General features: G+C 32.0%; 1 protein-coding gene across 8 annotated transcripts in view; it reads left to right on the top strand.

Annotated features, from left to right (window-relative positions):
* LOC134685208 (serine/threonine-protein kinase BRSK2-like) overlaps positions 1-25,133 on the top strand; it is a 58,516-nt gene that overhangs the window by 26,091 nt on the left and 7,292 nt on the right. The window contains exons 4-18 of one of the 8 annotated variants that reach the window (XM_063544710.1): positions 911-1,051; positions 3,657-3,773; positions 4,170-4,203; positions 7,606-7,674; positions 8,499-8,645; positions 9,123-9,157; positions 11,170-11,221; positions 13,632-13,744; positions 14,370-14,470; positions 16,008-16,025; positions 17,120-17,180; positions 17,938-18,006; positions 18,720-18,925; positions 24,426-24,468; positions 24,803-24,926. In XM_063544710.1, coding sequence (XP_063400780.1) covers positions 911-1,051; positions 3,657-3,773; positions 4,170-4,203; positions 7,606-7,674; positions 8,499-8,645; positions 9,123-9,157; positions 11,170-11,221; positions 13,632-13,744; positions 14,370-14,470; positions 16,008-16,025; positions 17,120-17,180; positions 17,938-18,006; positions 18,720-18,925; positions 24,426-24,468; positions 24,803-24,926 — 1,330 coding nt within the window. Of the gene's footprint in view, positions 1-910; positions 1,052-3,656; positions 3,774-4,169; positions 4,204-7,605; positions 7,675-8,498; positions 8,646-9,122; positions 9,158-11,169; positions 11,222-11,809; positions 11,862-13,631; positions 13,745-14,369; positions 14,471-16,007; positions 16,026-17,119; positions 17,181-17,937; positions 18,007-18,719; positions 18,926-24,425; positions 24,469-24,802; positions 24,927-25,133 lie in introns of all 8 variants that reach the window. The other 7 variants (XM_063544709.1, XM_063544711.1, XM_063544712.1 and 4 more) reach the window with 7 other exon arrangements.

Here is a 25,133-nt window from a genome sequence, read left to right on the forward strand (position 1 = left end):
TTCTGTAGGGTAGTATTTAAATAATTTATGTTCCGTAAGTGCATAATCTTGATTCCTGAACAACTGAGGGAAGGTGCCTATCTTTTAGAGAATGATCAGTTATGCTTTAATAAACATTATTGTTGCCTCAATTAATTACATGCAGCATATAAGGTCCAGACAAGGAATAAGTCTTGATTTTATAACTTTTAACCACTAGTAGATATTAGAATTTACCACTTCCAAGAAAAAAGGATTGCTAACCTAGATCTTATTAGTGCTGATAGTAGAAAAGCATACTGATTTATCTAAGTTTCAGCATACAGATGTACTCTAAAACATAGGCTGTTTTTAAGACTTTTTGAAGGAAAGCAGGGCATTAAAATGCAAGTTGAGTTTCTTCAATAAAACATCATTGATTGGTGAACATCTTTGTATAGAAGCTGACATTTAAATCAATTGAGCAGAAACAGAATATTGAATTTAATTTATTTGAATATTCTAAAATTTTAAACTAGTTAGTGATAATTGAAAATCATTACTTAAAAGATTGATTTGATGTACTCTTGATTAAAATGCATATAAACATGTAATTTTAATAGGATGACTTCTGTCTAAAGTTATAATTAAAAAAATGTCAAATAAGTCATTCATATTGATATGGCCTTAACCTTGTGCTAAGGAGGCCAAACCAAATACAGTTTTTGCAGGGTTTTGTATTCTGGTATTTGATTCATGTGAATATAATGAAAGTGGATTTTTCTAATGATGAATATTCTATAGTCTGTTGACAAGATATTCCCTATGAAAATAAACTTTATTCAATGTCTCAAGGTTGTCCATTCATACCTTGGAGATGTGATCAAAGAGCAGTGTTAGTGAAAATGTCTCAGAAAAATAAAAGTAACATGTATCCTTTCTTATATTTCAGATATCTGGTACTAGAACATGTGTCTGGTGGAGAATTATTTGACTATCTGGTGAAGAAAGGTCGGCTCACACCAAAAGAGGCACGGCGGTTCTTCAGACAAATTATCTCAGCTTTAGACTTCTGTCACAGTCATAACATATGGTAAGGTTGGATGACACCACAAGTCATTTTAATCAACTACAGTATACATGTATTGTTTAGGGGCTGATCAAGCCATTTAAAAAAGGGGGGTTCCCAGCACAGGATACAAAAAGGGGGGTTGCAACCATATGTCCCCATTCAAATACATCTATGGTCCAAAAAAAGGGGGGTCAAACCCCTGGATCCCCCTGAGACGACTGGTGAGCAATGTAAGAATAAGAAGAAGTGGTATGACTGTTAATAAGATATCTCTCCACTATAGCGAAATTACACAGAAAGTAATAACTATAGGTCAATGTACAGCCTTCAACAATTAGCAAAGCCCATACCTCATTGTAATATTGTTTAAAAGGCCCCAAATGACACTGTAAAACAATTTAAACAAGAAAGCTAACAACCTTATGTATGTGGAAAAAAATGAACGAAACAAAACACAGCAACAAACGACTAACTTTGAATTACAGGCTCCTGACTTTAGACAGAAACAAATAGAATGTGGCAGGGTTAAACATGTTAGTAGATACCTAATTCTCCCCCTAATATGTGACAGTGTATTGTTGTTTTATTGGCAATCCTATATCTTCTAATCTTTATAGACAAACAATTGATATTGCAACATTTGAAATGATATAGTTACTTGTATGCCCTGGTGAGTATATCTGTTCAACACCTAGACAAAACAATGTCACTAACGTATTTCCAACCACTCCAATAGGCTATTAAATTTCATATTTAATGGCTCATTAGCCAGACAAACAAGCATATAGAATATAGATATGTATCATTGAATTATCAGACATAGAAACAAAGTTACTGTAACCTACTTTTGTAATAGCATTGCTATTTGACCTTATAGCGAAGCCTTCAGGATAACTGATTTCATTAACTGGTTAGATCTTCAAAAAATATGTTTAACGTTGATTTACATTCACTTGTTAATCTATGAAATGAAGTTGAACAAAATCTATTTTAAAATAAGGAGATGTGGAATGACTGCCAAAGAGATAACTTATAATCCACAAAAGGCAAATTGACATTTATTTAAGCAAGTCCAGGTCACTGTATAGCCTTAAATAATGAGGAAAACCCATACCGTAATATAAACTATAGAATACAACAAAATTACATTTGAAAAAAACAATGTCTTTTAATATATATTCATATTACAAAAATGTGTATATATATAGGGTTCACATATTATTTTTTGAAGGTCAGTTGAAAAGTTCACAACAACTTATCTCCAAAATACATAATCAAATTGTCGATACTTTGTAAGAAATTCCATGTATTGTTTAGAGTATATATTGAGTGTGTTATAAAATTTGACAGTGAGTAAAATGGGCATGAACTTGGCAGTTATCATATGCCTCTTTATTCTGTGGTATACTTTATAATACATTTTTCATTTGTCATTTGCACTCTTCTGTCAGGTCATTAATTATATAATCAATCTTTGATTTCAATGCTGGTAACAAGTGATTTAATTTGATTTAGCGTAGTATAAATAGTTCAATGACAATTGGTTTTCTTTTGTGGTATTCGATCATTTCTGTCACTGTGGTCAGACCTATTACCCTTGTCATCATGGTCTAGCTAATAACAAACTATTGATCTCTAGTTTACAGTCAATAGAGGTTGTCAAACCCTTTTATTCTTTGAAAGAAAAAGACAAATGTGTTCAATAAAAGATTGGCATCATTTGAATTGAGATAGTTATCCATGTAGCAGGAAATCTAAAATGGCATATGTCTGCTGGGGGCAATATTTTAATGGTGAAATTATTTTATAAATTTTTTTATGCAGTCATTTTATTATTGGTTAAATGTTTGTGTGTATATTATTAGAGAGGGTACAATTTTAAGGTTATTTAAGAAAGAAGTACATGAGGCAAAATCCAGTGAGAAAATATATAAGATTAGAAATACTGTGATTGACTTATTGCTGTTCTTAATCATTACAGTTTCTACTCTTCCATATGGTCAAAAGGCTGCGGGAGTGAATCAAAATAAACTTAATCCATCAATCAATTATTCAACTTATTTAGAAGCTGTTTAGATATGATAGCTTTGAAGTTCCTCAAGGAATGAACAGAGAAGTGTGGAAAAAAAGTTCTTAAATTAAAAAAAATATATAAATGTTAGCGATTCAAAAATGTTTTTTTGTCCCAGCACATTGCATTTTTGGGGACATGGAAATACTGGACATCTGTCCGTTTGTTCTTCTGTCCATTTGTCATATCATCCCTGTGTCCGTCCGATCTTCCATCGGTCCATCCTGTCTTCTTAGCACTCTCTGAGTATAATTCTTGGCTGATTTTTATAAAACTTATAATACAGGTTAATATCAGCAATATCTCCTACAAGTTCTACTATTGTGTTAGGTAAAACTTTTTTAAAGAGGTATGCTCCTTGGAAATGTTACATTTATGGAAAATGACCTCGTTTAAGAGTTCTCAGATTTTATATCAGCTATATCTCGAACAAGTTTTATAATAGTGGACGATTGAATAGTTATGCCCCTTGGTAATATAAAATATGACCAAAGTGGGGACATTGGAACTCTGTTCTCTTATTTTACTACAAATGTGTTTCATGTTTTATTTCAGTCACCGTGATCTCAAACCAGAGAATTTACTTCTGGATGACAAAAATAATATACGGGTAGCTGACTTTGGTATGGCATCATTACAAGTGGAAGGATCCATGTTAGAAACTAGCTGCGGGTAAATTAATTAAGAAAATTTTAGTAACTTGTAACAGCTCAATTGGTTTAAGTTTGGAAATGATTTAAGTCTAATCTGTCACTCACATTGAAGTTTGAAAAGAATAATCTTGGGAAAATTTATAGATCAGTGCAGCATGCCAAAGTTATGTGCCGAGACTTTGACTTATTAGTGTTATTTAATTACTTGACCTTGAATTGAATTTTAAGATACATTTTAACTTTAATTATAGATTTTTATCACTTAAGTTTTGGGTTGAGATTAATTGTGTTCATCAGCTAATGGATCCAAAAAACCATGATCTTTGGCTATATTGTTCCTGAAATAATATTTGTAAATCTTAAACTGAAGGCAACTCATTTATTATTTAATTAATAACATATAATTATAACACAGGTCACCTCATTATGCCTGTCCGGAGGTCATAAGGGTAAGATTGACCAATCAGAAGCATGGTTTTTTGATGTCGTGAATGATGTATTTGTGTCTTCTTTGAACATTAATTTTACCATGTCATCTTTTGTTAGCCAAATATTTTTACACATATAATTTTAACTCTGCATTTTTATAGATTTTATGTATTGATTTGCATCATGTTTCTTGTGTTTTATGTTTTATTTTGCTTCACCTATTCAATTGAAAAAAAAGTTATATATTTCAAAGACCCACTATTAATGAAGTTCTAAACCTTATTTTTAAAAAATATGTTTGTATGATGCATATATGCAATGTTGGTGATTTTGAGAAAACAAAATTTGAATAAATTATAAGCATACTACCCAGTTAAACAACCCCTGTTTGCCTAATTTTAAAAAGTATTTAGTCCTGAATTTATTCAGTTTTTAGTTTATTTCAAAAAGAATTAATAGAGTATTTTGGGGTTCATGTCTCACTCACAGTGGCCCTTTCACAGTCAGTTCTCAGATTAAATCTATATATAGCCTTATGATTTCATGTTACAAGATTGAGATGGATAGTATTAGACTATTGTAGGGTCCTTTTCTGTTGACCCTTTCACAGTCAGTTCACAGAAAAAGATCTATTTATTGAGCTATATAATTTCATGTACTTAATAACTATGTGACAACCTTGTATTTTGATGTTTATGATAATATTTTAGACCTAAATATATATATCAATATTTCATCAGCACACCATTAGTTTATTGTAAAATTTTCTCTTATTGTAAGTATGGCTATATAAAAACAAAAACAAACTTTTTTTTTGCAATGAAAAAAACCCACCTTTAGTGCAATTGGCCTCGAATGTGTTAAACAATGGACTGATCTTGTACATAGTTGAAGGAATAATACATTTAGTTGTATATGTTGAGTGTTTTAATTTTATCAAATAAAAAGCGAAATTCATAACTTGATGGGTGGTTTTATGTGCTGTATACCATGGACAGGTATTGTAGGCATAAACACCTTTAGTAATATGTGTAAAGTGTTTTTAGAAAATTTTAATAATTGCTGTGTATATTTGTTAACTTTGCCAAAATTTTTATTGAAATTGGAAATACATCAAGTTGATTAAAATATGTTATTAAAATGTGCAAGATGATGATGGTAAGAATTTTAGTTTAAATAATTACTATTTTATATGCAGTCACAAATCTTACATTGCTGAAAGCATTGCATTTCCAAATATAATGCACCATTGATATGTAAGTAGTGATATGACAATAAATCTATACACTGCACAGTAACATGATTTATCCAGAAGTAATTGTTACTTCTCTATATCATTGTTTTAAGTGAATGTAATTGGAAAAGAAGAAACAAAACCACTAAACACAACATTATAACATAAGACATTATAATGAATAGAAATTATACATAAAGTATTTTGAGGAAATTGTGATGAGGAAGTAATCATTATTGTCAACCTGTTATCTACTAAAATCAATAGAAAATTGTTTATGTGATATATATGGCATTACAATACACAATTATACAGTTGGTTTCTGCCATGTCTATTTATGTGTTGGTATTCTCACACTTTTAAGATTATAATGAATTCTAGACTGTTGGTTAGCTGGACAATGAGAGATTTAAGAAACAACAGGCTATTATTTGAACTTGGAATTATTTTTAATTATGGAATTTGTATAATTTCTTGTGTTTAAATTTTTTTGATAAATTCTATGTTTATTTGGTATTATAATCTTTTGAGTGGTTAATAACACTTTCCATACAATGTATTTTGGTTAGATAGTGTTGTGTCTGCGGCACAGTACATTCTATTGAAAATATATAATATTTTCTTAAAATATATACTATTTTCTTTGTAATAGAAAGTGTTGTGCACAGCACAGAACATTTTAGTACAGAATAAACATGGAATTTATTTAAAAATTCCAGAACAAGAAATCAAGCAAAAAAAAAAAAAAAGTTTGAATAATAGCGTGTTCAACATTTAATAGTGAAAGCCTGTTGGAATTCTAGATATAGTATGTGCAGAGGCTGGGGATACATTTGAATAATATTCTTTTATTTTATTTTTTCTAATTTTAGAATTGAATGTTGTCTTTTAGTTTAAGTTTGTGCACATGGATATTTAGTTCTAGTAGAAGAATTTGATTTTCTTGTGAGTGTTCACTGCATGTATTTAAGAATGATTTTTAGAAGGCTTATTTGTGTGGCTTATATTGTCTTAAGTCAATATCATCATCTGTGTAGCAAGATAAATTGAAGAGCCTAAAATAATTTAAATTGCGGGAGGTCCAGGTTTGAAACCCTGGCCGGAACAAACAAAAGACTTTAAAATTAGTATTTGCTGCTTCTCTGCTAAGCATGAGGCATTTAGGAGTAAAAGCAAAAACTGGTTGTCTTGGGAGTCTGAATAATGTTTTCAGATAGGGTGACATGTCTTCCATGCGGACTGATGTATTGTGAACTAACACATTGAAAATACACTCAGCATGGTGGTCTCAAAGAAAGTAGGGATAAAATTCATACTACATTAACATTTTTTTAGTTGACGTTCAATGTATATATTGTATAGATGTCATAGATACATTTTGACAGCTAAATATACCTTTATGCTGAGTGTACGTATAATGTGACCAATAAAGACCAATATTTATTATTTATAGAATAGAACAAAATTGCAAATAACTCAATGATGCAATAAAAATAATGGAATATAGGATGGATGCCCCTTGTGAAAAATGCAATGAATTTAAATTTTGTATTACAATATTTGAAAGGAAAAGAACTTTTTTTTTAAAAGCTTATTTGTGAAGTGTTGAACTAAACTAGACAGTTAAATGCAGCATTAGCATTTTTGTTTCTAGACAATAATTGTCAAGTCATCAATCAGAATTTATTTAAACTTTGGTAGAAATTGTATCTGGAATTCAAATGATCCCTATTGATTTCTCAAGGTCAAGGTTACAGTAGCTATAATAAACACTGACATTTTAGGATATTTTGATTTATTTGATAAATGTTGATCCATATATCCACTCTTAATGAAATTTAGAATGAACTTGCACCATGAAGGGATTTGATAATTGGAATCACTAATACCAAAACAAATGTCAGGGAGTTAAAACTTTGATTTTTAAATTGAACTTTTGACTTATCTATTAACTTTACATTAGAAATAAGGAATAAACTGTTTATGCATACTGCCTTTTAAGGCTACATTATATGATGTTTTATGTAGAGCATCTTTAAAACTAATGTGTCCTGTAAGGTTTGACCTTCCAACGCCTTTGATGTTTAACTTTCTGGGAAGCTATTTCTATTATGAAGTTATAGAAAATTTATATGTTTTGATGAAAATTTGTGATTGTTTCAGTGAATTTACTCTTTTGTAATTACAGGGAGAAAAGTATGATGGTAGAAGGGCGGATGTTTGGAGTTGTGGTGTTATACTTTATGCATTATTAGTTGTAAGTGTTATCAGCAAATTAAAAGATGGAACACTGCATTCACATTGTGGTAGATGTGAGCAGCTGAGACCTTAGTACTGATGGTCAAGAAACAGTCATAATTACCTGAAACAGCTAATCCTAATGGTTAATGACCAAAATGGAAGATTGGGATTTAGATCACAAATTTTTTCATGCCCCTGTAGGGGTCATTAAGTCTTACCCTTGTCTGTGCGTTCCAAAGGTTGTTTCCGTTCTCTAACTTAAGTTTGCCTCAACCAAATGTTATGAAACTTATGCCAAATGCTTATTACCACACAAAAAACAAATCAAGTTTGAGTTTTGGTGGCATCACTTAAACCGTTCTAGAGTTCTACCATTCTAAAAATTTGAAAAATTGCTGAAATTTTTGTTTCTGTTCTCTAACTTTAGTTTTCATCATCCAAACTTTTATACAATGTTTATTACCACGAAACTTGGATCAAGTACAAAGGGTACCGTTTTTTTTAACCGTTCGTCAGTTATGTACCTTTATAACTTTATTTATATGCAAGTTGGGGCATCATCTGTGTCCCATTGACATATTCCACATTTATATGATACTTTTATGAAATCTTTATTTTTAAGACTTCAAATATAAAAGTGAAAGTTATCAGATCCTTTTAAATGAAATATGGACATAAGATCTGAATTCAAAACAGAACTATGTTCCTAGACTTTCTTTTTGTCAGAATTTTTGTTTACGGTTTATGTTTATTAGCAGTGTATTTACTTTTTAGAAATGAACTTAAAATATGATTTGTATTGCTTTTTATGTTCTTACCTCTTAAAAATTTATTTTCCAGGGAGCACTTCCTTTTGATGATGACAATCTTAGGCAGCTTTTAGAAAAAGTGAAAAAAGGCGTATTTCACATTCCACATTTTGTTCCGCCTGACTGCCAGAATTTACTACGAGGGATGATAGAAGTAGACCCAGAGAAAAGATTAACAGTATGTATTATTGTTCAATTATTAGGGAAAGCAGGGGCTATCAGTCATTTGATACATATAGGCTGAAGAAGATGGCCAATGAAATTACAGAATGGCCAAAATCTCTTTCCTATCTTTCCATATGACGTGAATAGAGATAGGATACATACTTTTGAAAGATGGCATTGGAAAAACTAATGATATGGGATATCCATCCATGACTCAAAATCTATATGCATAGCAAAAAATACACAAAGAGTAAAGGTATCATGCTTTTATTGCTGTTCTTTATCTCAAAGTCATAATGAGGCTTTCAACACAGAGCAAATTTAAAAAAGAACAAACTCACATTTCTCTGCAAGTGTAAGATGGCCTAATGTTATTGATTTGAAAGACACCTTATCATCTGGTCCTGCCAAAAAAAGAATAACTGGAATGTAAATATAATGTTAAGAATGAAAAATTAAAAATTAACAAAAACATTTTCTTTTTCTTCAGTTAGAAGATATTCATCGACATCCATGGGTGATAGCGTAAGTATCTTACAACTGAAAAAATGCCAGTGATAACGTAATGGTTGAAGCTGTGTCAGAAATAAACTCATAAAAGCTGAATACTCAAAATGGTGTGTTCAATTGTCAAGTTTTTGGTAGGAGTGCAGGAGTTCTAAATTTTATTATATCTTGATTTTATTATTATTTCATGCTGAATAGATAGATAATTAGTAGGCAAGTAAGTTAGCTGAACTTTGTTTAAATAAAATAAGCTGTTCCATCAACATATACAACATGGTTTGATAAATAATGCATAGATTTTTCACTACATTTCATAATTTTTGATAGACAGACAATCATTACTAGAAAATCCAAAATTATATTTTACTTCTAAATGGAGTGCAACATCTTTGAATGCATGTGTTTTCCATGACATGCTTCAATAATGCAAAGAAAATCAAATGAAAAGCTTGATTTAACTTTTAATTTCATGGTTATTGCATCAAAATAGAATTATAAGAATTGAATGGTTCTGTTTTGTAATTTTTTAAGAGTTATATAATTGCTGACTGCACACATTTTAAGCATAATGGCTCTTTTGCGTTTCATACAAAATGTGCTTGCCAACACTTAAACACCCAATTAAATTACAAAAAGAATTATTCAAATCTTATTTAAAAATACTTTACTGAACATTAAACTAAGTGTATAACACATCCCCCTAAAAATTATTCTGTTATTTATTTTAAATCTCAGACTTACATAGCAGTTTCAAATTGAGTTTAAGTTAGATCAAGACTTTAATTTTTTGTTTACATATTTTGATACGTCTTTGTCCAACAGAGCATTATTTCTTTAGGTTTCATTTCCGAAGCCAATTCTATGAAATTTTTAGGATGTCATGTTCCAGTATTACATAAAAAAGTAGAAACATTCCTTTATGATTTTGAGCATAGCAGAATATTAAGGAAAAAAAGACATAAAATTTTTACCAAGATATCCTATATTCAATTTAAAGCCTATTATGGAGTATTTATTTCTTCCATAAATGCCAATGTTTAGATTTGATACCTTAACCCTTGTCGTGCGGGGGCTGTAATATTACGGCCGTACCCAGATTACTGTTATTTTGGCATCAATGGCGCTCCATACATTAAGAGGTCATCGTAATACCATTTAATTCGTAGTGTATGCAAGTTTCCTCAATCTGAAACTATTCATGTCATGTTTCTCACTTTTAATATTCATTTTGAGCTGAAATACGAACTTCAAAATTTTTTTGGAGGGGTGGGCTTACCTTCAAGGTCTGAATCACAGAGTTCAGAGGACTGAAACCTTGACAAATACTGTTAACCTAAAGGCACATAATGACTGGTCGTGTTTATTATCAAAATACGCAGAGGAAACGATTACTTCCCGTTGCAAGTCCAGTTAAAGTTCAAAATTGGAAAAATTCCGAAATTTTGTGAATTTTGGTGCAAATCACCTTCTTTACACTGATGAAAAAAATGTCAAAATTGACGCTTTTTGCACCTGAGGACCAACTTTGGGGCAAATTCCCGCCCACCCTTACCCGCCTCCTCACACTGACCAAACCACCCAGTGATCCCCTATTTGAGATTTATTGCAATCAGTATGCATCAGCATCAGGGTACAGCTCATTTGCATATCATTTGCATATTTTTGCAAATACTTGAAATTTAGACAATTTCTGAAAAAAACTCAGCATGGTAAGGGTTAAGAAGTTTGCATGTATATGATGATGATTGATTAGATATGATGTTTTATTGGTCAGTTGACCAATTGGAGATTAAAACATGGACATGTATCTTCTTCTTAAATGGTCATTTATATAAGAAATCAAATACTTTGATGAAACTGATTTATCTAGAATTTGCTTGTGACTAAAATTATCTTTGGTTTAGGTTATTTACGTTTTATTTATAACTGTTAGATGTGAATTTTTAAAAACTTGATCTGCACATGAAAGATGCTGTGTGTTAAGTTTTTTTTAGATAAGGTTTGCTATACAAGAAATAATGTTATTTTAGGGGATCAAAACTAGACTATGAGATGGAACTCCCTGTTATACGAGCAGTACAGGTATACACAATCTACAAGGGGATGATGTTTGTAGGCCTTTTTGTTGGAATACAGACCATTTTATATCTAGTTTCCTAGCTAGTAACTAAAAACAGATACATTTTAATCAAAAAATAGAAAAATTTGGGTAAGGCAACTGTATTCCAATAAGAAGGCACTCTAACAGTCTTCTCAAGTTCAAAAGCATGTGCATGGGTTGAAAATTGATCATCATAGTTATGGTTTTTACTTTGCATATGGACTATTGTTGATGATGGGAATGTAGTTAAACTAATAAAATACCATGCAACAAATTCTACATATGGAAAAGAAAAATTTAGGAATAATATAAAGTACCATCAGAAAAAAAACTCACTTTATCCAAGTCAAGAAAGAACTATGTTAGTTCTTGAAGTTCGTAAAGGTAAAGAAAATTTAGTGTAGATGGCCAAATAATCACTGAAATTTTTATACCCATCCAATATAGTCATGATGTTTGAATTAAAAATTTTAACAAAATGCCCGTAAGTACTTGTTGCATGGTATTAGTAACTGAATGTTATTAAATTTGTAGAATGGTTATGATGTTGCATATTTGATGTTTTGTAGGGATTCACAAGGTCATATAGAATTAGAACAACCAGTCGCACAGATTGTGCAGGTATACAATATACTAATCTTTATTTTATTGTTATAGTTTTAGAAATATTTCAGTTTCTGAAAGATTGTTGTTTCGGCAGCTTGTTAAGGAAGTTTGTAAGAAAGAAATTATATTCAAAATTTTTCGGCTATTAGATAGATCAGTTGAGGGTTCTCATAGAAAAGTATCATATAATAAATCAAGGAGAGCTGTGGTGAAGTAGCACATAGGACTACTAACACAAAGGTTCCAGGTTAGATTCCCTTTCTGGGGTGAAATTTCAGTGACTGAATTTACGGCTTTCCATTAACACCATATGCTAGTATGGTCTTGCGAAACAATGATAGTCCATTGGAAGGGGACAATAAATGGCTGACCTGTGTTAAAAGTGAGCAATATCTTTTGCACTAAAAAGACACCGTTGTAGATTCAAGGCATCACTTGCACTCACAAAGTGGAGAGGGATTGATAGAAGTTGTAATACTGTGAATTCAGAAATTATTGCGTGCATTTATTATTGCGATTTTGTCATTTTACACTTGAATGCGATTTTAATTTTTACGATTTTGAGAAAATTCATGTTAAATTCAGTAAAAATATTACAAAATGCGAGTTTTAATTATTGCGTTTACAACTCAGTCGCATTATTCGCAATAATAAAAACCTCGCAATAATTTCTGAATTTACAGTAACTTGTTTCCCAATCCACTATAAATAAATAAGTTCAAATCAACAAATCATTCCTGTCTATTCTGTTGTATTAATTAACTGTGATGCTTTAGGCGCAAGCTTGTCTAGTAACGGCTTGCATTGGTCAGTCTCGTCTGTCAATTCTTCTGTCTGTCCGATAGAAATCTTTCGTCAAAGTTTTCTTGGTTAATTTCTATGAAAGGGAATAATTGAGTATTTGATCTAAAGTTAGATGTCGAGTTGTAGCGAGTAAGCAATTTTAACATCTGCCATGTAGCCATGTCCTGTTTGCGAATAGTATAAAATTTTACAAATCTTAATGTGCATGTTTTGTGGAGGTTTTCTTGGCTTCAGTGAATAGGAAATGATCAGTTATGCTCCAGAACACATGTTACCTCAATCAATTGCATGCAGTGATGCAGGTCCAGACTCGTTATTGGTCTTATTTAGTTATGACTTGATTTAATAGTCATTATAGTCTAGTTGCATTTTGGTGTTGAGTTTGGACATGATTGTCAAGTTATATTTTATTTATTTGTAAAAAAATTAAAAGTAAAATATAAAATTTTGAAATACAAGGGACATGAATATTTGAAAAAAATTGAATACAGTAAAAATTACTTTTTTTTTGGCTATGCAATGGTTTTTTTTATCAGTTTTCTAATCTTCTATCTTTTAATCAGACCATTCTGTAAAATTTGACATTTTAAAACTTTGTCAAACTCACAATATCCTAAAGTTTACTCAATCATGTACATTTGGTTTCTTCTAGTAAAAAATGTACAACATGGAATTTACTGTTTGTGCTATTGGGATAAATGGGCAATTAAAGATCTACTAGTCTGCAAAGACTTCATTGAAAGTTCTTCATAAAAGTGAAGTTCCTATTTTATGATTTAAAAAGTTAAATTCAGATAATCTTTAATGCTTTCATTTGTGTTATACCCCTGAAACTAGTTTATAGAGTCAGCATATGAGTGTGTCAAAAACCATTTTCTACTTTTTTAGACATCTACAATACATGTACCAAAATCTATTTTCAGACTTCTATAATATCAGATTCTATTTTCAGACTTCTTTAATACCAGATTCTATTTTCAGACTTCTATTATACCAGATATACAAGATTTAGACCCTGATGTTTTATCAACTATGAGTTCTTTACAGTGCTTTAAAGATAAAGACAAATTAATACAGGAATTACTAAATTCAAAGTGAGTATATTAAACCATATAATTACATAACGAACAGCACTCCAGAACAAAGATGTGTACATAAGATATATGATCTGAAAGTATTTCATTTTCAAATGGTTGGTAAAATACATGGCTTACTGGCTTTGGCTGGTGATATTCTGAGGAAACACAATTAGACAGTAAAACAAATTTAAATTGTATTGTTAAACATCTTCCAAGTACAGTTATTAAGGATGTTTGCTACTTTGTTTAAAATAACAAACTTCTTAAAAGACTGTTATAAATGATAGAATATAACCGAAGGAACTGAAAAGGCAAAAAAACAATGAAGGGTCCATGCACTTGTTTTTGAGATATAAGCCATTGAAAAATGAATAATTTGATAGAACTATACAAAATCAAAGGGATAATTGTACAGAAAAACAATTCCATTAAATCAAAAAGTAATTATATAAATCTACACTGAAATTCGAGATAAAATTGATATGTTATAAGAAGGTTGACACAAACGATAGATATATAGTGTTAAAAGCTTTCAATTCTGTTATTTTTTGTCATTTGATATTACAACTAATTGATATTATGGTAGGATAATTTTCTATAATATTATTTGCAATGCTGTTTATTATTTATACATTTACAGACACAATACAGAAAAAGTAGTCTATTTTCTCCTCCTAGACAGGAAACTCAGGAATCCAAGCATTGAAGATGAAATTGATATCAAAACCAGATCTGAATCAGGTTTGTATTACATTTACGATTGAATAACTATGACCCTTATGTCACTGCCATCATGCAATGAATGCTGTGGGCAAAAATTTGCAAATTTACCCTCTGTGACATCATAATGGCTACCATCAACACTTAAATTTAAGTTTCTCATTAGGTCTACTTCAGTACTTGCAATGGACCTACTCTAAATTTACAGCCTCTATAAACAACATCAAATATGATGTGATTATCTTTTTTTTAACGAGAAGTTTTTGTATCTATGAAGAATTTAACCCTTAGACTGCTACGTGCGACTATTGTCGTTCCAATCAGACAGTCCGCTACTGCTACTCTCAACTATAGTCGTTTTCTGAAACTCGTTTGTTTGCGGCAGTTTCGACTTGTATGGATTCTGATTGGTTGAAAATCTGCGTTCTTTCGAGTGTCTCTTGACTTTTAATCAGGTATAAGCGATAATACCGAAATAGAAAATTTTTGATGAAAAAAGTGACAAAATGGCGGACATTATTTGGAGAAATGGCCAACACATTCAGAAGTATTTCAATGATAACGATTTAACAGCGGCGGCGGATTAAAAGGATTTGGACGAGAACCGAAGATATAACAGACAGAAATAGAAACATTCTATCAAAACTGCAAACAGGAGACCTTTAAAGAGAGAATTACGGGGATTCCCAGACCTTGTTCAAAATGGATGACATGAAACAGGATTTGCGATGTTTATCATTTCGCCTTTCAAATGTGAATCAATATTGACTGACATCGATAGACCCGAACTTTAAGTTTGTCAAGATTATATATTGATGAAAGCTTTAACAATGAACTTGTGGTATAAATATATTTGTACATGGAAGTAAAAGTCGGCGCAGTTAAAGTTCGAGGAAAATACTGGGAAATATTTGCATAAAAAAGGCCGTTGGTCTGGGAAGAAACTTTTATTTTTTGATAATTACAATGGAACTTAGTTCTTTAAAGAGATTTTTAACTATATTGGTTCAATTCTGAAGTCATGGATACTTTTACATCAATTGATGGATAAAACATGAAAAAATAAGTTTACCTTTGTTTACCTCTATTCGCACCTGTACAGGTAAAAAAATGACCAGAGACTCACACAAAAATAAAATAAATAAAAAATACAGAATCTAACAATACTTTTTTATATACTTTTTATTGATGAATATTCAATATTTACACAGATACAGCAATTGTAAGTGAACATGTTTATTTCATCAGTGATTAAAATTTTACTCAGCATTACACTAAAGTACAATAGAAATCAATGCAGCAGTCTAAGGGTTAATAAAGGTTTCATTTAAATATGTGGTAACAAAACCTCTGACTTAATAATATACCAGTTAAAACTTGAATAACAATCATTGAATTGGATCTAAAACACAACTGTAGCCACAGGAAAAGAGTAACAAATTGATAAATATAAGCAGGGTCTAAAGTGTGCACAATTGGTGCTTCCTAATTAGATTTATTGGTCCTAATTCTTTTGGATAAATTTCCACAATGAAATAAGAAAATCTTTATTATTTAGGGCATAAAAATCATCAAGGTAAGTGTTTTTAAATTTATCTATTAAATCTAATTTAGATGAATCTTTACTAACAGTAGTTTGGAATATTGGTTTAATGTATCCTCTGTAGACTGACATCTTCAGATTTCCTCAGATATCAGAGCTTTATGGTTCAAAAGATCAACTATATCCATTGTCAATGCAACCTACAACACACCACGCCTATTATCCTCACTGTCCTCTTACTCTTATACCTCAGTCTATAACAACAGTGATTTCAATGATTTGTAAATTGTGAAACTGCATAGGTTCTCACTGTATGTACTGTAGAATCTGTAATTGTCATCTTATTCTAATATCTCAGTGTACAGTAACTGTGATTTGTAAATTGTGAAACTGAATAGGATCTCACTGTATGCACTATAAATCTGTAATGTCATCTTACTCTTACTCTTATATCTCAGTCTATAACAATTGTGATTTCAACGATTTGTAAATTGTGAAACTGAATAGGATCTCACTGTATGTACTGTAAAATCTGTAATTTTCATCTTTCACTAATATATCACTTCAGAATAACTATGATTTGCAAATAGTCTTACTGAATAGGATCTCACTGTATGTACTGTAAAATCTGTAATCGTTCTTTAACTCAATATCTCACTCCAAATTGACTGTGATTTGTAAAAATTAAAAATGAGTAGGATCTCACTGTATATACTGTAAAATCTGTAATCATTATTTAACTCAATATATCTGTCCATAGTAACTGTGATTTGTAAATAGTTAAATTGAATAGGATTTCACTGTATGTACTGTAAAATCTATAATTGTCATCTTACTCTAATATTGAAGTTCATAATAACTGTGATTGTAAGTAGTAAACTGAAAAGGGTCTCACTGTATGTACTGTAAAATCTGTAAACGTCAACTAACTCAATATCGCAGTACATAATAACTCATTGTAAGTAGATAAACTGAATAAGGTTTCACTGTATGCACTGTAAAATATGTAATTTTCATCTTAATCAATAACTCCATCCATAATAACTGATTTGTAAATACATGTAGTTGAATAGATTTCACTGCATGTACTGTAAAATCTATAATATGTCATCTGACTTTTATTTCAGCTGACCCTCCAAGAAAAAGAATTGATGTTGTTCAGTTAAATGGGCAAAATGGTCAACCACGGTAAGCTTAATAAGTCAGTAAATTACTTTATTTGTAAGATTTATAATGCATGAGGTACAACATATATAAGTTACATTGAAAACATATTTAGTAATCATCATTTTAATCTAGCTTTTGAGAAAATAAGAGATCTAGAAATTTTACGTATTGTGAAGTTGATATAAAAGTATCAATGTTCATAACTTCTTTATAAATTCTATCAACACAAGTTATAATATGTTCAAAAAACATTTATTATACTGAATAGTCTTGATAATCCCTCTTTCTACACAGATTTTCATTAAACATTTCTGAAGGTCCATTGTTTTCTCCAAGAGTGGTGGGGGGGGGGGGGGAGGGGGGGCACTGACTGTCCTAAAGGGGGGCCTGTTCCAGTCATGCTTCAATGATTTCTTATATAATCAACCAAATTTTTCCCACGAAAGGGGGATCCCCTAGAACCGCCTATGCTAATAATACTAACCATACTAACCATTCAATCTACAAAGATTATCCGTATGAACTAAAATTGTACAAAAAAAATCTCATAGAAGTCTAAAATGACCAAATCCCAATAATAAATGCATGCAATGATTTCTGAATTTATAGTAATCAAACTAACCATACTAACCATTCTGTCTACGCTGTCACAGATTAACCCTAGGAGGTATAAGTGAAAACATCTTTATTCTAACTATATAATTTAAACTAACTTATCTTACTAACTATACTAGCCTTACTAACTTTACTAACCATACTAACCATTCTATCTATACAGATTATCCCTAGGAAGTATTAGTGAAGGCTCACCTACTGCCTCTCGACGAGCTTTAGCTGTTCAAAGAGTGTAAGTTATCGTGCTAGTTCTTTTCAGTAATTGGAATCAGATGTCTGTTAACTCCAAAAGTGTACTGTAAATAGAACTTGTTATACTAGGGTCAATTTCATTGAGATGATCATTATAATTGGTGGAATACTGTGGATTCATTATTATCGAGGGTACCAACTTTCATGGTTCGAAGCAATTGTATTTTCATTGTTGTTTGATTTTGTGGTTTTGCCAAAGTCTGCATAAAAGCCTGTAGAAAATATGTACGTCTATCCACAAAATTCATGAAAATTGATATCCCATGAATCCATATTAGATTTGAGATTTAAACTGGAGTTATTGGTATGGATGATGCATTAAAACAAGTTACAATAGACATTTCTAAATGCCAGTAGGTCATAAATATATATTGCTTACATGTGATACATGTCAATGTGACAGCAACTCTATAAAACAAGACCAATGACACCTTGAGGTCAATATATGGTCTTCATCAATGCAATTCAATGTGAAATGTGGTGTTTTTCACAACTATTTATCATCAAACCACCAAATAATGTAAATTTTGCCTGAAGAAGTTCAGCTTAATTTTATACAGCTCTGAAGCATAAGATACTAAAACCAATTGTATAATGATGTATCATATAGTGTTATACAGAATTTTATGATATGGTAGCCATACAATTTTAACTTTCTATGTTTAAAGTCTATATAAAAATGCTTAATTTCAGTAGAAAAGCGAGCCTGTCAGGTAGTACCAGTAGTTCTCCGGTTACCAGTCCACAAATGTCTCTCCGTCGTATTCCCCCACATAGTCCTTCAGCAACGCCACCTGGTTCACCAAGTAACGTAGCCAATACACCATGGAAATCCAGACTGCATACGATCAAAAACAACTTCCTAGGATCTCCACGGTTTCATAGACGTAAACTACAAGGTACACTTATGATGAACGGTAATATTATGGAAATGGATTACTTAGAAGGTGAACATTGTTTCTATGCATGCTGGAATGCTGTAGATGTGAATCCGCCTGTAGGAATAAATTGTTTTCATAGTCATTGAATTGAAGTTAAGGGAAAGATTTGGGATGTCAGATTTTTTAATATTGAAAGTTTTAAAAACATTTGATCTCCTTGCTACAAAGCCCAGAAATTGTTCAATGTGTATGTGAATTTTGTATGTTTAACCACACTGCTTCCTCAACACACTATTGATCAAATGCTTAACGATCGTCAAATTGCGTTTACTAGTCTGAAGTTAAGGTCCAGATTCAGGTCAAATCTTTGTCATTGTAGGTAACTTCTATACTCCACCTCAGTGTAGTTGGTGCTTCTGTGCATGTTAGACCATGATTAATTCCAAGCTTGTCAGACTCAAGATTTGGAAGGACTCCAATTTATATTTAAGGAGAGAATTAGAAGTCATGATTAATACCTATGTTATTTGGTACAATTTAAAATTGTGTTGCTTGCTCAGTGTTTTTAAAAATAGGCCCACTTTATCAAAGAAATCTATTTTTAACTCAGGTCTTAAAGGTTTTTTATAATAATTTGTCATACAAGAGACTGACTTTCTTTATAAACTATAAACAATTTTTTGTTGCATTGCAAGGAGAGTCCCTGAACTAGTTACATATATTGAATAATATTGATTTTAAGCCATAAGTCAATGAAAACAATTTATTCTTACTGTTCCTGAATACTAACAGTGAGTATACTTACACACAGCAGTCTACTAAATAGTATATACTTATATATATATTGTTAGTTAGATAAAAGATTAAAAACAGTGTGTTAATCACTTTTACTATGGTCTATGAAAATAGGGTTTGCTTTGACAGGATAAATATGGTAAGTAGAGGTGTCTATCATGCCATTTTGTAAGGGAGGTAGGGGTATGTATGATTGCATTTTGTAAGGGAGGTAGAGGTATCTATGATCCCATTTTGTAAGGGAGTTAGGGTCATATATGATCCCATTTTGTAAGAGAGTCAGGGTCATATATGATCCCATTTTGTAAGGGGGGTAGAGGTATCAATGATCCCATTTTTTGAGGGAGTTAGGGTCATATATGATCCCATTTTGTAAGAGAGTCAGGGTCATATATGATCCCATTTTGTAAGGAAGTTAGGGTCATATATAATCCCATTTTGTTACAGAGGAAGGGTCATCTATGATCCCATTTTGTAAGGGAGATAGGGTCATATATGATCCAATTTTGTAAGAGAGTCAGGGTCATATATGATCCCATTTTGTTAGGGAGGTAGAGGTATCAATGATCCCATTTTGTAAGGGAGTTAGGGTCATCCCATTTTGTAAGAGAGTCAGGGTCATATATGATCCCATTTTGTTAGGGAGGTAGAGGTATCAATGATCCCATTTTGTAAGGGAGTTAGGGTCATCCCATTTTGTAAGAGAGTCAGGGTCATATATGATCCCATTTTGTTAGGGAGGTAGAGGTATCAATGATCCCATTTTGTAAGGGAGTTAGGGTCATATATGATCCCATTTTGTAAAAGAGTCAGGGTCATATATGATCCCATTTTGTAACTGAGATAGGGTCATCTATGATCCCATTTTGTAAGGGAGGTAGGGTCATATATGATCCCATTTTGTAAGGGAGGTAGGGGTATCTATGATCCCATTTTGTAAAGGAGTTAGGGTCATATATGATCCCATTTTGTAAGAGAGTCAGGGTCATCTATGATCCCATTTTGTAAGAGAGTCAGGGTCATCTATGATCCCATTTTGTAAGGGAGTTAGGGTCATATATGATCCCATTTTGTAAGAGAGTCAGGGTCATATATGATCCCATTTTGTTAGGGAGGTAGAGGTATCAATGATCCCATTTTGTAAGGGAGTTAGGGTCATATATGATCCCATTTTGTAAGAGAATAAGGGTCATATATGATCCCATTTTGTAACTTTGGTAGGGTCATCTATGATCCCAAGTTGTAAGGAAGGTAAGGTCATATATGATCCCATTTTGTAAGGGAGGTAGGGGTATCTATGATCCCATTTTGTAAGGGATTTAGGGTCATATATGATCCCATTTTGTAAGAGAGTCAGGGTCATATATGATCCCATTTTGTAACTGAGGTAGGGTCATCTATGATCCCATTTTGTAAGAGAATAAGGGTCATATATGATCCCATTTTGTAACTTTGGTAGGGTCATCTATGATCCCAAGTTGTAAGGAAGTTAGGGTCATCTATGATCCCATTTTGTAAGGGAGTTAGGGTCATATATGATCCCATTTTGTAAGAGAGTCAGGGTCATATATTATCCCATTTTGTAACTGAGGTAGGGTCATCTATGATCCCATTTTGTAAGGGAGTTAGGGTCATATATGATCCCATTTTGTAAGAGAATAAGGGTCATATATGATCCCATTTTGTAACTTTGGTAGGGTCATCTATGATCCCAAGTTGTAAGGAAGGTAAGGTCATATATGATCCCATTTTGTAAGGGAGGTAAGGGTATCTATGATCCCATTTTGTAAGGGAGTTAGGGTCATATATGATCCCATTTTGTAAGAGAGTCAGGGTCATATATGATTCCATTTTGTAACTGAGGTAGGGTCATCTATGATCCCATTTTGTAAGGGAGTTAGGGTCATATATGATCCCATTTTGTAAGGAAGTTTGGGTCATATATGATCCCATTTTGTAAGAAAGTCAGGGTCATACCGTATAGCGGGTTATTTTCGCGGGTGTAAAATTTCTCGATTTTCATTAAATAAGGTATACGAAAAATTTTGGCGGTTATTATTTTGGCGGATTCAACATTTTTAACATAACCTTTGCATGTACACTTTTAAATTGGCGGAATTTATTTTGGCGATTTTGTTCTATCCACGAAAATAAGCGAAAAATTTACACCCCGTGAAAATAACCCGCTATACGGTATATGATCCCATTTTGTAACTGAGGTAGGGTCATCTATGATCCCATTTTGTAAGGGAGTTAGGGTCATATATTATCCCATTTTGTAAGGAAGTTAGGGTCATATATGATCCCATTTTGTAAGGGAGTTAGGGTCATATATGATCCCATTTTGTAAGAAAGTCAGGGTCATACCGTATAGCGGGTTATTTTCGCGGGTGTAAAATTTCTCGATTTTCATTAAATAAGGTATACGAAAAATTTTGGCGGTTATTATTTTGGCGGATTCAACATTTTTAACATAACCTTTGCATGTACACTTTTAAATTGGCGGAATTTATTTTGGCAATTTTGTTCTATCCACGAAAATAAGCGAAAATTTACACCCCGTGAAAATAACCCGCTATACAGTATATGATCCCATTTTGTAACTGAGGTAGGGTCATCTATGATCCCATTTTGTAAGGGAGTTAGGGTCATATATTATCCCATTTTGTAAGGAAGTTAGGGTCATATATGATCCCATTTTGTTACAGAGGTAGGGTCATCTATGATCCCATTTTGTAAGGGAGTTAGGGTCATATATGATCCCATTTTGTATGAGAGTCAGGGTAATATATGATCCCATTTTGTTAGGGAGGTAGATGTATCAATGATCCTATTTTGTAAGGGAGTTAGGGTCATATATGATCCCATTTTATAAGAGAGTCAGGGTCATATATGATCCCATTTTGTAAGAGAGTCAGGGTCATATATGATCCCATTTTGTTAGGGAGGTAGAGGTATCAATGATCCCATTTTGTAAGGGAGTTAGGGTCATATATGATCCCATTTTGTAAGAGAATAAGGGTCATATATGATCCCATTTTGTAACTTTGGTAGGGTCATCTATGATCCCAAGTTGTAAGGAAGGTAAGGTCATATATGATCCCATTTTGTAAGAGAATAAGGGTCATATATGATCCCATTTTGTAACTTTGGTAGGGTCATCTATGATCCCAAGTTGTAAGGGAGGTAAGGTCATATATGATCCCATTTTGTAAGGAAGGTAGGGGTATCTATGATCCCATTTTGTAAGGGAGTTAGGGTCATATATGATCCCATTTTGTAAGAGAGTCAGGGTCATATATGATCCCATTTTGTAACTGAGGTAGGGTCATCTATGATCCCATTTTGTAAGGGAGTTAGGGTCATATATGATCCCATTTTGTAAGGAAGTTAGGGTCATATATGATCCCATTTTGTTACAGAGGTAGATGTATCAATGATCCTATTTTGTAAGGGAGTTAGGGTCATATATGATCCCATTTTGTAAGAGAGTCAGGGTCATCTATGATCCCATTTTGTAAGGGAGTTAGGGTCATATATGATCCCATTTTGTAATGGAGTCAGGGTCATATATGATCCCATTTTGTTAGGGAGGTAGAGGTATCAATGATCCCATTTTGTAAGGGAGTTAGGGTCATATATGATCCCATTTTGTAACTTTGGTAGGGTCATCTATGATCCCAAGTTGTAAGGGAGGTAGGGTCATATATGATCCCATTTTGTAAGGGAGGTAGGGGTATCTATGATCCCATTTTGTAAGGGAGTCAGGGTCATATATGATCCCATTTTGTAAGAGAGTCAGGGTCATATATGATCCCATTTTGTAACTTTGGTAGGGTCATCTATGATCCCAAGTTGTAAGGGAGGTAGGGTCATATATGATCCCATTTTGTTAGGAAGTTAGGGTCATATATGATCCCATTTTATAAGGAAGGTAGGGTCATCTATGATCCCATTGTGTAAGGGAGTTAGGGATTTCTATGATCCCATTTTGTAGGGAGGTAGAGGTATCTATGATACCATTTCATAAGGGAGGTAGGAGTATTTAAATTCACATTTTGTAATTGAGATAGGGGTATCTATGATCCTCACCTTATGGTTAATATGAAATCTGTTTAATTAACATGAATTCTAAACTAACTTATGCATGCTTTTATTTAGAACTTGGTACTTTTTGAATACATATGGTCTAGTTAATTTGTAAAGTTTCAAAATGGCACATTTCACAATTTTTTGGCATTCCATTTTGAAATAATTGTGATTATGTAGCCATTAAAGAGATGTTTTCATGATGAGAAATCAGTAATATTCATGTTATAAAGTAGCAGATTTTTATATGGCTTTGCACTCAATTAACAAGAACATAAAGTGCATTTGTTGCTTTAAGCAAACAATTTAAAGGACATAAACAGTGACTTTAACTAAATTTATGTGTAGAACTTATTTTGCTGCCAAGTGAATAGCATCTTCTACATTTATGATATGATATTAGATTGATTTTTGATACATAGAATTGAGTGGCTGTAAATGATGTTTAAATATTTTCTACTATCCAATAACTAAGAAAAAGTTTAAATTTTAACAATTTTGTAAAACTGCTATATTTTGGGGCCAAAAAGAGGTCTTACTGAACCTACTCCTTTATTATATGATATGAGATTGATTATTGATACATAGAATTGACTGGCTGTAAATGATATTTAAATATTTTTCTGAATTGCAGTGCCTACAGATGACGTGTCCTTGACGCCTGAGTCATCACCGGAGTAAGTTGAGTTTTAATTATTTATGATCCAAACTTCAACTTCATTCTATGAGTCATTTCACATGAATCATTTTGAAAATGTTCATAGTTTCTGAATTTGATTGAGCATTGCTGGATTTGACATGCGCGTCCCAAGATTTCGTTGTAGAACATACACTGGCCTCCAAATTTTTTTCCTTATTTACTTTTGCGCTGAAATTACCTTCAAAGAGAGATGAATACATTTACAAATTATTACAAATTACTGTCATTGTTAAAGTATAACTGTTACCTTTAACACATTAATTTTGAACATTCCTATGTGTATCTGTTTTTAACATGTTTTTTTATTGTAGAATGACAAAGAAATCTTGGTTTGGTGCTTTGATGGGATCAGACAGAGAAGAATTCCATTTTCTAACAGGGCAAGATAAAACAATAAGTCAAGTTAAAGCTGACCTCATTCATGCATTCCTATCTGTAAGTTTAACATAGGCTATGATGGAAAATTTGATTATTGGAAAATTTACCTTATTTACTGCACTACTATAGGCAAGTTTTAGCAGAGACTAGGTTAAAGTGAAGATAGAAACATGAAGCTGGAAACATTTAAGGCAAAGTATCTTTAAAACTTGTAATCATTATTCCCTATGTATGTATGTATGTATACAAGTAAAGGAAGAAAGG

The sequence above is a fragment of the Mytilus trossulus genome, chromosome 9, assembly GCF_036588685.1.
Source record: "Mytilus trossulus isolate FHL-02 chromosome 9, PNRI_Mtr1.1.1.hap1, whole genome shotgun sequence".
NCBI lineage: Eukaryota > Metazoa > Mollusca > Bivalvia > Mytilida > Mytilidae > Mytilus > Mytilus trossulus.